The 12,685-nt window shown below is 41.2% G+C and overlaps 1 protein-coding gene across 1 annotated transcript in view; it reads right to left on the bottom strand.

The window, feature by feature from the left end:
* The window catches only part of LOC132888311 (reelin-like), a 1,389,809-nt gene extending 1,377,560 nt beyond the window's left edge, over window positions 1-12,249 (bottom strand). Inside the window, 1 exon segment of the mRNA XM_060924376.1 lies at window positions 12,006-12,249. Coding sequence (XP_060780359.1) covers window positions 12,006-12,249 — 244 coding nt within the window.
* Between the last annotated feature and the right edge of the window lie 436 nt (window positions 12,250-12,685).

Here is a 12,685-nt window from a genome sequence, read left to right as displayed (position 1 = left end):
TGCTGCTCTTGGTCTTTTCCCCACACCAGCAGGTCATCAATGTGGCAGACCACACCGTCCAGTCCGTCTATGACCTCTGCCATGACACACTGGAAATGTTCTGGCGCAGAGTTGATTCCAAACGGAAGACGCTGGAAGTGGAACCGTCCGAAGGGTGTTATGAATGTAGTGTATTTAGCTGACTCCTCAGCTAAAGGAATCTGCCAGAATCCCATGTTTGCGTCTAGTTAACTGAATACTCTGGCTCCAGCTAGCATTCCTAGACTCTGGTTCACTAATGGCAGAACATACTTTTCGCGACACACATACTGGTTCAAGCCAGTGAAGTCCACACACAGACATAGTCGCTGGCTGTTCTTCTTTGGTACGACAACAATGCCAGCGCACCACTCCGTAGGCTCTTCGACACGCCTGATGACCCCCATCTCTTCCATCCATTGGAGCTCCTCTTTCACCTTTCCCATCAGAGGCAGGGGAATTCTCCGTGGTGTTTTTAAAGAGAATGGCACAGCATTTGGCTTGAGCTTGATGTGGTATGGTCGTTGGATGTCACCTAAGCCCTTGCACAGTTTTGGGTAGGCTGCCTTTAAAGAGTCCATTGTGATGCTGTTGACTCGAATGAGTAGGCCCAGGGCAGTAATGGCTGGTAGCCTGAGCAAAGGTGTGCCCAGGTTTTTGACCACATAGACTTTCTCCTCAGTCTGCTTGGATTTGTAAGTAAGCTGCATTTTAGCAAAGCCTTCTACCTCTAACTGAATCTTTCCTGGACCCAGCAAGGGTTTCTCTGGCTTGTGGAGAACAGGCATTTGTGCCCCAGCGAACAAGTCTTTCACGTCACTTTCAGATATGGCGGTTACGTCTGCGCCAGTGTCAAGTTTAAATTTAAGCACTTTCCCTTTAATCTGCACATCAGCTGTCCACATAGTGTTCTCACATGACACAGAGCCCAGGAAGAAACTTTTCTCCTCTTCTTCCTTGATGCATGCTCCTACAGCCTTGTTCCGACAAACACGCTGATAATGGCCTTTTTTTCCACACCCCCGACATTTTGCATCGTTTGCGGGACACTCCGCTTTGGGGTGAGAAGGCCCTCCACATTTGTAGCACTGGGCGCTGTGCATACCTTTGTCTTTGCTTTGCATGTGCTGGCGCGGCCTTGCACCACTGTTTTTCTGGTTCGTGTATCTCTGCTTTTCATTTTTCTGTCCTTTCTTTATCAGTCTGTCTATGGAGCTAGCCTCCATCTGCATCACACTGCTAACTTCACTCCTAAGTGTGCTCTGTTGTTTTTTATTTCCTCAGACTGTCTTGCCATATCTATGGCTTTTTCCAAAGTCAAATTTTCCTCCATCTGCATGCGTTCCGAAAGTTTGGTGTCTGCAAGCCCCACTACGATCCTATCTCTTATGAGTTCATCATGTAAGTCTCCGTATTTACAATGCTCTGCTAAAGCATGTAGGGCAGTGACAAATGCATCGACAGTCTCGTTAGCTTCTTGTTTTCCATATTGAAACATGCACGTTCAAAGACAATTTTCTTTTTCACAATAAAGAAATTACAGAATCTGTCTTTTACTTTGGCTACGTTCACACTGCAGGCTGAAGTGACTCAAATCCGATCTTTTCGCCCATATGTGACCTGTATCCGATCTTTTATTGACAATATGAACGACACAGATCCGATTTTTTCAAATCCGACCCAGGCCGTTTGGATATGTGGTCCTAATTCCGATTCCTATCCGCTCTTTTCATATGCGACTTCAGTCTGAACCGCCAGGTCGCATTCATCCGACTTACACGTCATCAACAAGCCACAAACGTCACTATTCTGCGCTGAAGTAGGTGGCGGGTCTCTCAAAAAAAGTTACAACAACATGGCGCATAATCACGGGCGCAGATAGAGGGTGGGACTCGTCCCACCCAGATTTAAATTCACCTCGTTCGGTCCCCCCCACTGCTGTCTTTCTTTGCATAAGGCAAACCTCACGGAAAAATCAAAAGACTAATTACCATTCGGTTTATTGAGGTGCACGGCAGTGTATACATAGTTGCAACAACTCACATAAAACAAAACAAAGACTGATATTCGGTTGGTTGAGCTGCGCAGACTGCACAGGTTGCGAGCTCGAGCTTGGTTGCTATGGTAACCCACAACAAGTTTGACAGGCATATCGGGGTTGGGGTTGGTTTGCTGGCAGCTTTGTCCCCCCCAGTTTTTTGTCCCTCCCAGTTCAAAAAACGTATCTGCGCCCCTGCGCATGACATCAATGCGAGGGACGCTTCGGGCTGTGAAGGTTCTGAATCTTCTCAATGGAAGGACGCAGAGGTTAGGGAGCTGATTTCCATTTGGGGGGATGCAGCTATTCAAGCTAGATTGGATGAGTCATACCGCAACCGGGCGGTTTTACTTCCGTAAACACTGGCCATGCTCACTGCGTGTGATGTCGTCGCATCCTGCAATGCGCATGCGGAACACTTTTAGGTCGCTTTTCGTTCATACTGAGGATCACATACAAGTGGCATATATTTGTTAATGTGAACGACCTCACAAAAAAATCGGATTTCACAAAAAAATCGGAATTGAGCATTAAGCCTTGCAGTGTGAACGTAGCGTTTGTCATACTTTTTCATGTCCGCGTCACTCAGCTTTAACCCTCTCAATACATCGTCAGCTTCGTCCCCCATACAATATATTAGAGTGTTTACCTGATTCTCCTCCAAGTTCGTAGTCAAGTTGCTCGCTTGGCGAAACCTCTCGAACCTCTGGATCCATTTTGTCCATTCGAGCGGCTTGCTGAAATCGAAGGGTTCAGGTGTCTGAATGTTGAATGTTGCAGTGGGTGCGCTAGCCGCCATGCTCACTCCCCTTTGCTGCACGTTAACATTTTCCTCAGGTGGGGACATAACAACATCCACCAATGTCTCTACCTCCGTCTCTGTTGCCGTGGACCATCTTTTCTTGTGCCTTTTCCTTTTTGTCATAAACACAGTACTTCTGACACCATGTCGTATCTTCTGTTTATGAAGAATTAAAAGAGCGTGGAACAATCTGTGTCCAGACATTGCAAGCACTTTAATGAACTGAACACAAACCTGTAGGACCCCCCCATCACATGACCCACACACGCAATCTCACTGGTCTATTCTAAACTGATAATGTAACCTGCGTCACCCATTAACCCTTCATATACTGTTTATGTTCAGATGTTTATGTTCAGATACACCACAGGCCTCGAGTGCGAGTGCCCTTTTAATCACCGCTAGCAGCTATATTTAGGGCCCGAGCACCGAGGTGCAAGTGTATGGCCTGCACCATAGGTGCAAAACCCTATTGTTTTCATCCTGTTTTTTTATTATTATTATTATTTCCTCTTATTTTCTTCTTTTTATTATTTTTTCTCCATGCAAAACCTCGTTTTTGAAGCACTTGAGATGCTCAAAAACTCACAAATTTTGGCATACTGATCAATTGTGCATAAAATCGCAAAGTTACACTGAGCAAGGGCCGGGATGTGGTCCCGGAGCACTATTGTGCCCCCGAAAACAGGCAATGGTTGAGATGAAGTTGGTCGGATCAGCACGAAATTTGGCGTGATCGATACCCTTCTGATCCAGGACAAATTTCAGTTGGTTTTATTTGACTCTGCCCAACAGGAAGTCAGCCATGTTGGATGGAATGTGGGATTTTGAAATTTTCCTGTGCTGTTTTGAGAGGATAACCATGGCTAAAAAGTCATGAAACTTTGCACATACATTTGTCCTATGATACAATTTGAGGTGATATGGTAAATTAGTCTAGTTAGGCTTCATTAACTCCATAGCTCCACCTAGTTCAAAAATACAGATTTGACACCCTGTACATTTTCGAAAACTCATTAAATTTGGTACACATGCCAGTCATGCACACTGATACTCAGCGATAGGATCTTGTCACCAGGTGTGTCTGGGTGACTCCATAGTGCCCCCATATGTCATTGAGAGTCCTGTCCGGTATATAGTTTCACTGATCCTTGTCAAATTTGGTAAGTGTGTGGACTACGCCAAGCCGAACAAAATTGTCTATACATTACATCAGCCATACTCAACAGGAACTGAGATATTTTTGGTTTTGTGCAATTTGACACGTGTTACATTTTAACAAACTCCTCCTAGGCGGTTTGTTGGATCCATGCCATATTTGGTATAGGTCATGTCAAGATCAGTTCCATTCACTTGGATTGGTAAGGGGTTTGGGATATTAAGTGTCATAACTTCTGTTTTCCTCTGGTTTATTGTGAGGTGAATCTGTTGTGCAAAGGAGCTCAGGCGGGATATTTTCTCTTGCATGTGCTTGTGAGTATGGGAGATCAGGGCCAAATCATCTGCAAAATTCAGGTCTTCTAATGATAAGAAGAGGGTCTGTTGTATGCCTCTTGTTTGGTCTTTGGTAGTCCAGTGCATCACCCAGTCAGTACGGTAGCTATATTGAAGAGCAGTGCAGACATCACACATCCTTGTCTGACTCCTGTCTTCACCTGGAATGTGAGGGTACTATTTCCCACTCTACAAGTGAAGTTAGCATAGAAGAACTTAATGATGTCTACTACTGTATGTGCTGTGGGATTCCATACATTCTTAAGATATCCCAGATGCTATCCTGGTGGAGGCTGTCCAAAGCCTTTTCAAAATCAACAAATTGATGTAAATCTGTCTCTGCCATTCTGTGCATTGCTCTATGATGTTTCTAAGGGCAAATATCTGGTCAATGCATCCCGTTCCTCTGCAAAAACCTGCCTGTTCATTTCTTACCTGTTCATCTACTGCATCTGAGATGCAGTGTCTGATAAGTTTTGTCAAAATCTTGCTGGATATAGACAGGAGAGTGATCCCATGCCAATTGTTTCAATCTCTTAGGTCACCCTTCTTTGGAATTCTAGTGATTACTCCTTCAGACCAGTCATCAGGTATCTCCTTCTTTCCCCATATAGTTGTGAATAGTGGATGAAGTACTTTAGCAGCAAGTACAGGATCTGCCTTGAACAGCTCTGCATTCAGGTTATCTTGGCCTGGGGTGTTTCCATTCTTGAGAGACTTAATAGCTGTAACAATTTCCTCCTTACTTGGTGGCTCAGTGCTAATATCCAGGTCATTTTTTGCATGCTGGATATCAGCATCTACTATGGGTGGCGGTCTATTCAGAACTTCTTTGAAGTGTTCTGTCCATCGAGCTTCTTGTTCTGCCTCAGTTGTCAGGAGTCAGCCCTGTTTGTCTATTATTGGCATCTCTGTGGTACAATGATGCTTTCCACAGACTATCTTGGTAATCTTGTAGATCTTCCCTTGTTCCCTTTTCCTAGCTGCCTCTTCTGCTTGATTCGCAAGATCTTCTAGGTATGCCCGTTTATCAGCTCTGGCTTTTTTTTTGTAACTGTTTTGTTTATTTCTTGGTATTGTTTCTTGTATCTGTTTTTCAGCCATTCTGACTTTGTCTCATTTATTTGCTTTTTTCTCTCCTACTTTCTATGGTTTGCCATGTGTCTTCAGTTATCCATTCCTTCTTTTTCGTCTGTTTGTACTCAAGGCAGGATTCATTGGTCTTCAGATAGGCTGTTTTGTTTTGTTCCCACATAGTACTGATGTCATTTGAATTTGGCTCCTTATGATTTTCCATATCTGCCAATGACTGAAACCAGTTCCTTAGTTGAAGCAGAAAGGAGCCTTTCACCTTTGGGTCATGTAGTTTCCCAACATCAAACTGTTGTCCGCCCACCTTCTTGTTTCCTGTCTTCCATAATTTCACTTTGAGCACATCCAGGATTAGGTGATGATCTGTGCCAACATCCGCTCCCCATCTAACCTTGACATCCAGTAATGAGTGTCTCCAGGTGCTGTTAATTATGAGATGGTCTATCTGATTCCTGTCCCTTCCATATGGAGAGTACCATGTGAGTTTGTGGATGTCCTTATGTTGGAATAGGGTCTCTCCAATTACTAGGTCATAAGTGGTGCATAGCTCTGCTAGTCTCTCTCCATTTTCATTCATGGTACTACAGCCCTCTCTTCCCATTGCCTTGTCATAATCTGTATTATAGTTACCAACTTTGGCATTCAAGTCCCCCATCATAATCTTCATGTTGTTCCTTGGTGTATTTTCCAGCTTGGCTTGTAGTTGCTCATAAAATTCATCCTTCACTTTGTCATCACTATCATTTGTTGGAGCATACCACTGAATGATAGTTATGTTAATTTGTTTCCCCTTCATTTTGATCTTCATGGGCCTGCTATTAACAGGTTTCCACTCTATCAAGCTGTTTTCCACTTCTTTCTTTAGAATGATAGCTACTCCTTCTCTGTGATGTTTGTCATCCCTCCCTGAGTACAACACTATCTTTCCTGTGATAGTCCTAAGTCTCCCCAATCCTGTCCATCTGCTTTCGCTTATTCAGGCTACATCCACACAACGGCAACAAGATTTTTTTTTTTAGCGGGTAAAAAAAAATATCACGTCCACATGGGCAACGGATCAGTAAAATATCAGGTACATATGGCAACGCAACGCTTGCTGAAAACGATGCAATACACATGCCACACCTCTACGTGTGCTGTAAGACGGTCCCATCGGAGACACCAGAACAATAGAAGAAGTAGGACGCATGCGCATAAACCCCTTCTTCTACCCGGCGTGAATGAGTGAGTGCTGCTTGTTCTAGTCATGTGGTTGTGACGTCATCATAAACAAATCCGTTCTACTCATCCAGACGACTTTGCAACGGCGCCGTTGCCAGATTTTTTCACTCTGGAAACTGTTCTCAAAAAATATCGTTTTGGGGCACCCAAAACGCCGGTGCCGTGTGGACGCCAGGCCGAAACGATAAATTTTATCGGATTCACCTGAATCTGTTGCCGTGTTGACAGGGCCTCAGAGGATATCTAAATTGTATCATCTCATCTCTGAGGTTACTTGTGCTCATTTCCCTGTATCATAGATTGTTCTTACATCCAAAATCCTATTTTAGTCTTATGTTTGGCATTCAGAACTTCCACCTTCCTGTCACTGGCTTCCAAATGGCTTTCATCATTGGCACTCATCCTGGCATCTATCGATAACCCTGGAAGTCCACCATGCCTGGTAGTGTTGATTCCTTCTGTTGCTGTTTCTGTAACACATTTGTTTTGGGGGACAGGGTTGTTAGCCCTGTGCCCAACCCCCAATCTGGAGGACCAGTGGATTTTCATCTCACCTCTACCCTTTGACCTATCCCGCTGGCATAGCTCTAGGAGTCACTGAGACACACAAGCTCCTCAACCACAACAAGGGGAGCTGCAAACAGGAAGTGTGTCATAAATTCCTGCAAACAGGAAGTGTGTCATAAATTCACCATGCATTGCCTGATATGGCTTAAACTTCACAGGTTATAGGATATCATGGTTCTGGTGACATCCACATGCCCAAAATGACCCTCTGGTATAGCGCCACCATTTGGACCTGGACAGTAATGATTCTATTGCTGAAAAACTCATCACTGGTTGCACACACATCAGATAGCCAGGCTTTTGTCTCACATATCAGATGCATGTGTATTGTATGATGAAAACGTGATGGGTCGTGAAACCAGAGGTGCGAGGGCCCCTCATCGCTGATTGTGGCTATTATTATTATTATTATTATTATGCAATTGACTGTATGAACACATTCAACAAGAAAGGTTGGCTAGCATTAGATGTATGGGTTCTTGTCATTGAGATATGGATATAAAGCAGTTTCTGAAATGTAAGAAAAGCAAGCCTTGTCCTGACAATGCCAGCAAAAGAGCTTGACCTCAAAGTGTGCAAAAAAAAAATGGACTGTTATGATATATTATTGTGGTCTTTTTTTTTTGTCAGTATAACTGGTTGATTCCATGATGTTTTGGTTCATATTGGATTCATGCCATTTCTCTATTTTAAACTTCATTTTGAACACAAAGAGAGGAGGAACAGTGAGAAGAGATAAGTGAGCTAGGCATTGATGAGATTTGTAATTTTCATAATATTCAACTTTTAATAGTATTTTTTCTCTCATTGAAATGCATTGTGTAATGTTCAGTTCTTAGAGTGGTTGCAGTTATTATTTTCTTTTTTTTAAATACACCTTTTGTAAACTGCTGTTGTGCCTATAATTTTCATACTATATAGGCATATGTTGCATCAAAATGTTCAGCTTCTACTACTGTCAATCACATTTAAATATCCAAGTGATGTGAGTTTTGTCTTTAAGCTTTCATAGTTTCATTTTCTCTTCGTGGTGATTAATAACTGTCATAGACTTCAACTATGTTTGTTCCTTCCATAGTTTTATTTCATAATGAATTCCAGGTTCACCTTTTAAATATATGTAGGAATCACATAGTAAAGCCCCAGGGAACACCCAGTGATGCCTGGCAAGACCCTAGGAACAGCCTAATGGTAGCCTATAACAAAATGTATTATTATACAAGAGCTATATTAATCAGGGCACAAGCATTGGGTGATAACAGGGTAGCAGCTCGCCCACTTCATATTTTCACCAGTAAATGTACATTCTACAAATAAATAAACAAATATTCTGAATATTATTTTTACCTGTATGTCATGACCCATCTTACCTTCATAAGAGTTCATAATTTACCTACCTCTTTTTCCCAATATACTCCTGCTTACACAATACACTGAGACACCAAATACCATCAACACAACAGCAGTACTCTGTATCTATCCAACTGTAACTTTAGCATGGGCCTGAAGAGATGGCATATGTGTTCTGTTAATGTCATATGTCAAAATAACAAATCAAGTTATACACTGTACCTTACCAGGACAGTTTTTAACCTTCTTTTACACAGTCATAATGCCTTTATAACACATATGCCCATGAATAAGTTGTTTAATTCTGTGAATTCTCATTTTCAAAGATCTTTTTAATCCATCCAAAAAAAGAGTTAACTTGGTTCTGTTCCATACACATGGACTAAAATGTCAGATAGCATGAAAAGAAGAATGATTCACATTTTTTAAACAAAAAGTAGCTTTCAATTTAATTAATTAATTAATTAATTAATTAATTAATTAATTAATTAATTAATATGGAGTACACCAGTAAGAATCAGGCTGATATAAATCAAAGCATGTGGTTTCACATTTAATACTTTTCTGTGTTGCTCAATGGTAGGGAAGCCAAGAAAAGCCATGCTTGCAACATTTTTTAATGCCATTTTCTTGAGATCATGAGGTAATTCTTTCATTACCTTGAGATACCAAAGCTTTTTAATTATTAATTATAATGTGATAATTAGTTAATTATTAATTCATTATTATTTATTAATTTTCTTTTTTTTCATTTAATTTTTTATGGAGTTATGTATTGACATTCTTTTTTTCCATTCATTCTTTATTGACAGACTTGAAATCATATTCACCAGAAAGGTGCTGAGGAAATAAATGTTTCATCTCTTCAGAGGGTGTGGGTGTTATCCATTTTGAGTACACATGACACATTACCTACACCATAAATTTGTTGAAAAAAAGTCCAGGGTCACAGTCAAGTGTCTGTACAATATGTAGTGATGCTCTGGGGTTCATTATGTACAGTGGGATGGGCTTGCAAGTCTCCTGGCAAACCAGATGGCCTTACCAATGTCTTTAACAGTTAAATAAAATGCATGAATATTATTCTTAAAAGGTAATGAAATTTTTAAAAAGATAATAATAATAATAAACAACTTATCATGATAAAATGGCATTAATTTTTTTTTTTGCAAGCATGGCCAGTCTCGCCTTCTGTACAATAGCCATAAATATCAAGCTCTCAAAAAGAAGAGCCTGGGGTGGGGGGTGGTGGATGTGTGTGTGTGTGTGTGTGTGTGTGTGTGTGTGTGTGTGTGTGTGTGTGTGTGTTTGGGGTGGAGGTGGCTAGGTAATGGGGTGGGGGGGATTCATGCTTGTAGGGCTAAAAGTATGTACTATTTTCTGAATTTTGTGGGCCTGCAGAGAGTGATATTTTCCCCCATCACTATTCATATCTTGTTTTTTTTTTTTTTTCTCTACTTTCCTAACATCTCACACAAATAGCCATGGTCAGAAATGACACTGTTCTGAATGTCTAGTTTTGGATTTGTGGGGCATTTTAACCTTTTGTTGAAGAAGATGGGCATGATATTGCTTCCTTTAACACCCCTTCTCCTTTAGGATGGTAGTGGGGAAGGTCACAGGTATCCAAGTAAATTACATTCATACCATCTACATATTTGTAAGAAGATTTGTTTTATATCATCCATTCACGACTCCCTCACACTCGTTCTGTTGTATAGTGGTGGCTAGAGTCAAATAAGTCAATTGATGTCATACTTAAAATGAGAAATCCACAGGCAAGGAGAATACCAATTTATGAAAGTGTGAAAAATGGACTTTAATGTTTAATGTGTGTTTAAAAAAAAGACAGCAGTTGGAGGAAAATCAAACAGAAGGTTGGAGGGATGTAGAAGCATAGCACAACACAGAGTGGGAGCACAGCAGGAGAGGATAGACCACCTCCTCTAGGCTATGACTACTCAGGCAGGGCCAGCTGGCCCTCTTTTCTCTGAAGCACAATGAAGACCAGTACCACACTGGCCTCTCAGTGCCAATGCTCCTAAACCTTCTGAGAGCATGTGGCCTTGTGTTCCTAATGGCCTGAAAAAGAGTGATATTCTTAATATCAATACCCTTTCATTAGTGGGGAATAAGCTGAAAAAGAGGTGGAAAAGTAAGAATGCAAGGCATGTAATGCCCAGCACTTAGAGTGTCCTGATTGCAAAAGAACATTTTTTTACACTAACTGCACATAGGAAAAAAAATTATATATATATATATATATATATATATATATATATATATATATATATATATATATATATATATTCTATGTGCAGTTATATTAAAAATATGTCTCTCACAGCGATCTCCTTTCAGTCCCTGTTCTGCTTTTGTTTGTCCATCTTGCTCCTCTTACCCTCCCTTCCTCCCACTCCCTCTCTCTTTTACTCATTCACTGAATCCAATCACTGGGTGAGTCCCTTGCATGTCACTGTTACTCTACTATGATGTTCAAAATGGTTCTTCAGAGCTTCTGATGATTATTGTGGGAAACAAGACTGTATCTTCCTGGTGGTATACTGACCATCTCCCATTGTTTTCTTTCTTTCTTTCTTTCTTTCTTTCTTTCTTTCTTTCTTTCTTTCTTTCTTTCTTTCTTTCTTTCTTTCTTTCTTTCTTTCTGCAACTGTCAGTTCAGACAGTTTTGTAATAGGTTTAATAGGTGTGTGTGTGTGTGTGTGTGAGAGAGAGAGAGAGAGAGAGACATCTGTTGGTTTTGTCCTCAGGATAAACCACCTACACATAGAGCAGCGGGATCACAAAGTAAAGAACTAAAAGCAGCCTTTCCCATTTTGCACCGGTGCTTATACAGTTACATAAGTGCAAACTTATAAATCATAAAATATAATATCATTTCACTTTCTAAACATCAGATCTACACATATATGTATACATATAGCAGCGTGATGCGTGCACACACACAACACTAGTACAAAAAAGCCCAAACTGTTTTAAGACAGAGATGTTTACTGTATTATGGATGGCTTTTAACCCCTTAAACTCCTTAAACCCCTTAAACTCCCTTGTCTCAAACACATTATCACATACAAAGACAGGCTGCAACCTCTATCAGAGCCATTTTTGTTTATTTGTTTGTTGTTTATCAAATACATTTTACTTTCTCAAATACACTATCATTCTTACCAAAATATATAAAACACTTACCATGTACCAGTATATATCTAAAATTAACTTCACTTAAAAAAACATTTGATAACATATACTGACATCTAAATATCCAAATATTTCTTTGTTCAAAGTATATTTCTTTGTTCAAAGTCTGACTTTGTACTTCCGTTAACCTTTTTCATGTGGCTTTCAAAGCAACACACACACACACACACACACACACACACACTACAAGTGATGTACACTCACCCTGATACTCTTGTCCTGGGATGTAGGCTGTTGGGTTGTTGGAAATCTGTAAGGTTAGGAGCATCTCGCCCCCACCCTCAGCTACCCCAGATTGCTCCACTTCTCCACGATGGGTGCACAGGAAGAAAAAAGGGGTGAAGCGGGGATAAAATCCAACTGGTAAAGCCCCCAAATCTATGCTTCCCCCAAACACCAGGGCTAGCAGTGCACAGCTAAAGGTGCCTCTGAATGAGGCCTGCCCCATACCCACTTTGTTTTGGAGAAGTTAGGGACAGAACAAGTGCGTGTGAGAAAGGGAGGGAGAGGAATGTATGCAAAGGGATGCTCAATCCTACAACAAGAATACAATCCAGAGGTCAAGAAATGTCAGTCATGTGTGTTCGTGTGTGCTGGTGAGTGTTAGTAGAGCTGGTTAAAGTGCCCTGTTCGTTGTGGTGGTGTTGTTGTTTACATTTTCTTCTTTCTCATCCCTTCACTCTCAGTGAGTTCAGAGCATGCCTGTGCTGTCCTGCTCCAGCACTTAAATACCAACCCCTCCCTCACTTTCTCTTTCCTCCCACCCATTCTCCCTCCCTCACTTTCTATCCCTCCCTCCTTTTTCAGCAACAGCCATGCACGTGCTACACACTCTCGGAGACACTCTTATTAGACTCTTTCCCCCCTTTCTCTCAATGTTGCTT

The sequence above is a fragment of the Neoarius graeffei genome, chromosome 6, assembly GCF_027579695.1.
Source record: "Neoarius graeffei isolate fNeoGra1 chromosome 6, fNeoGra1.pri, whole genome shotgun sequence".
Taxonomy (NCBI): domain Eukaryota; kingdom Metazoa; phylum Chordata; class Actinopteri; order Siluriformes; family Ariidae; genus Neoarius; species Neoarius graeffei.
Note: the sequence above shows the minus strand (reverse complement) of the source record. Positions and strands in the feature narration are given on the sequence as shown.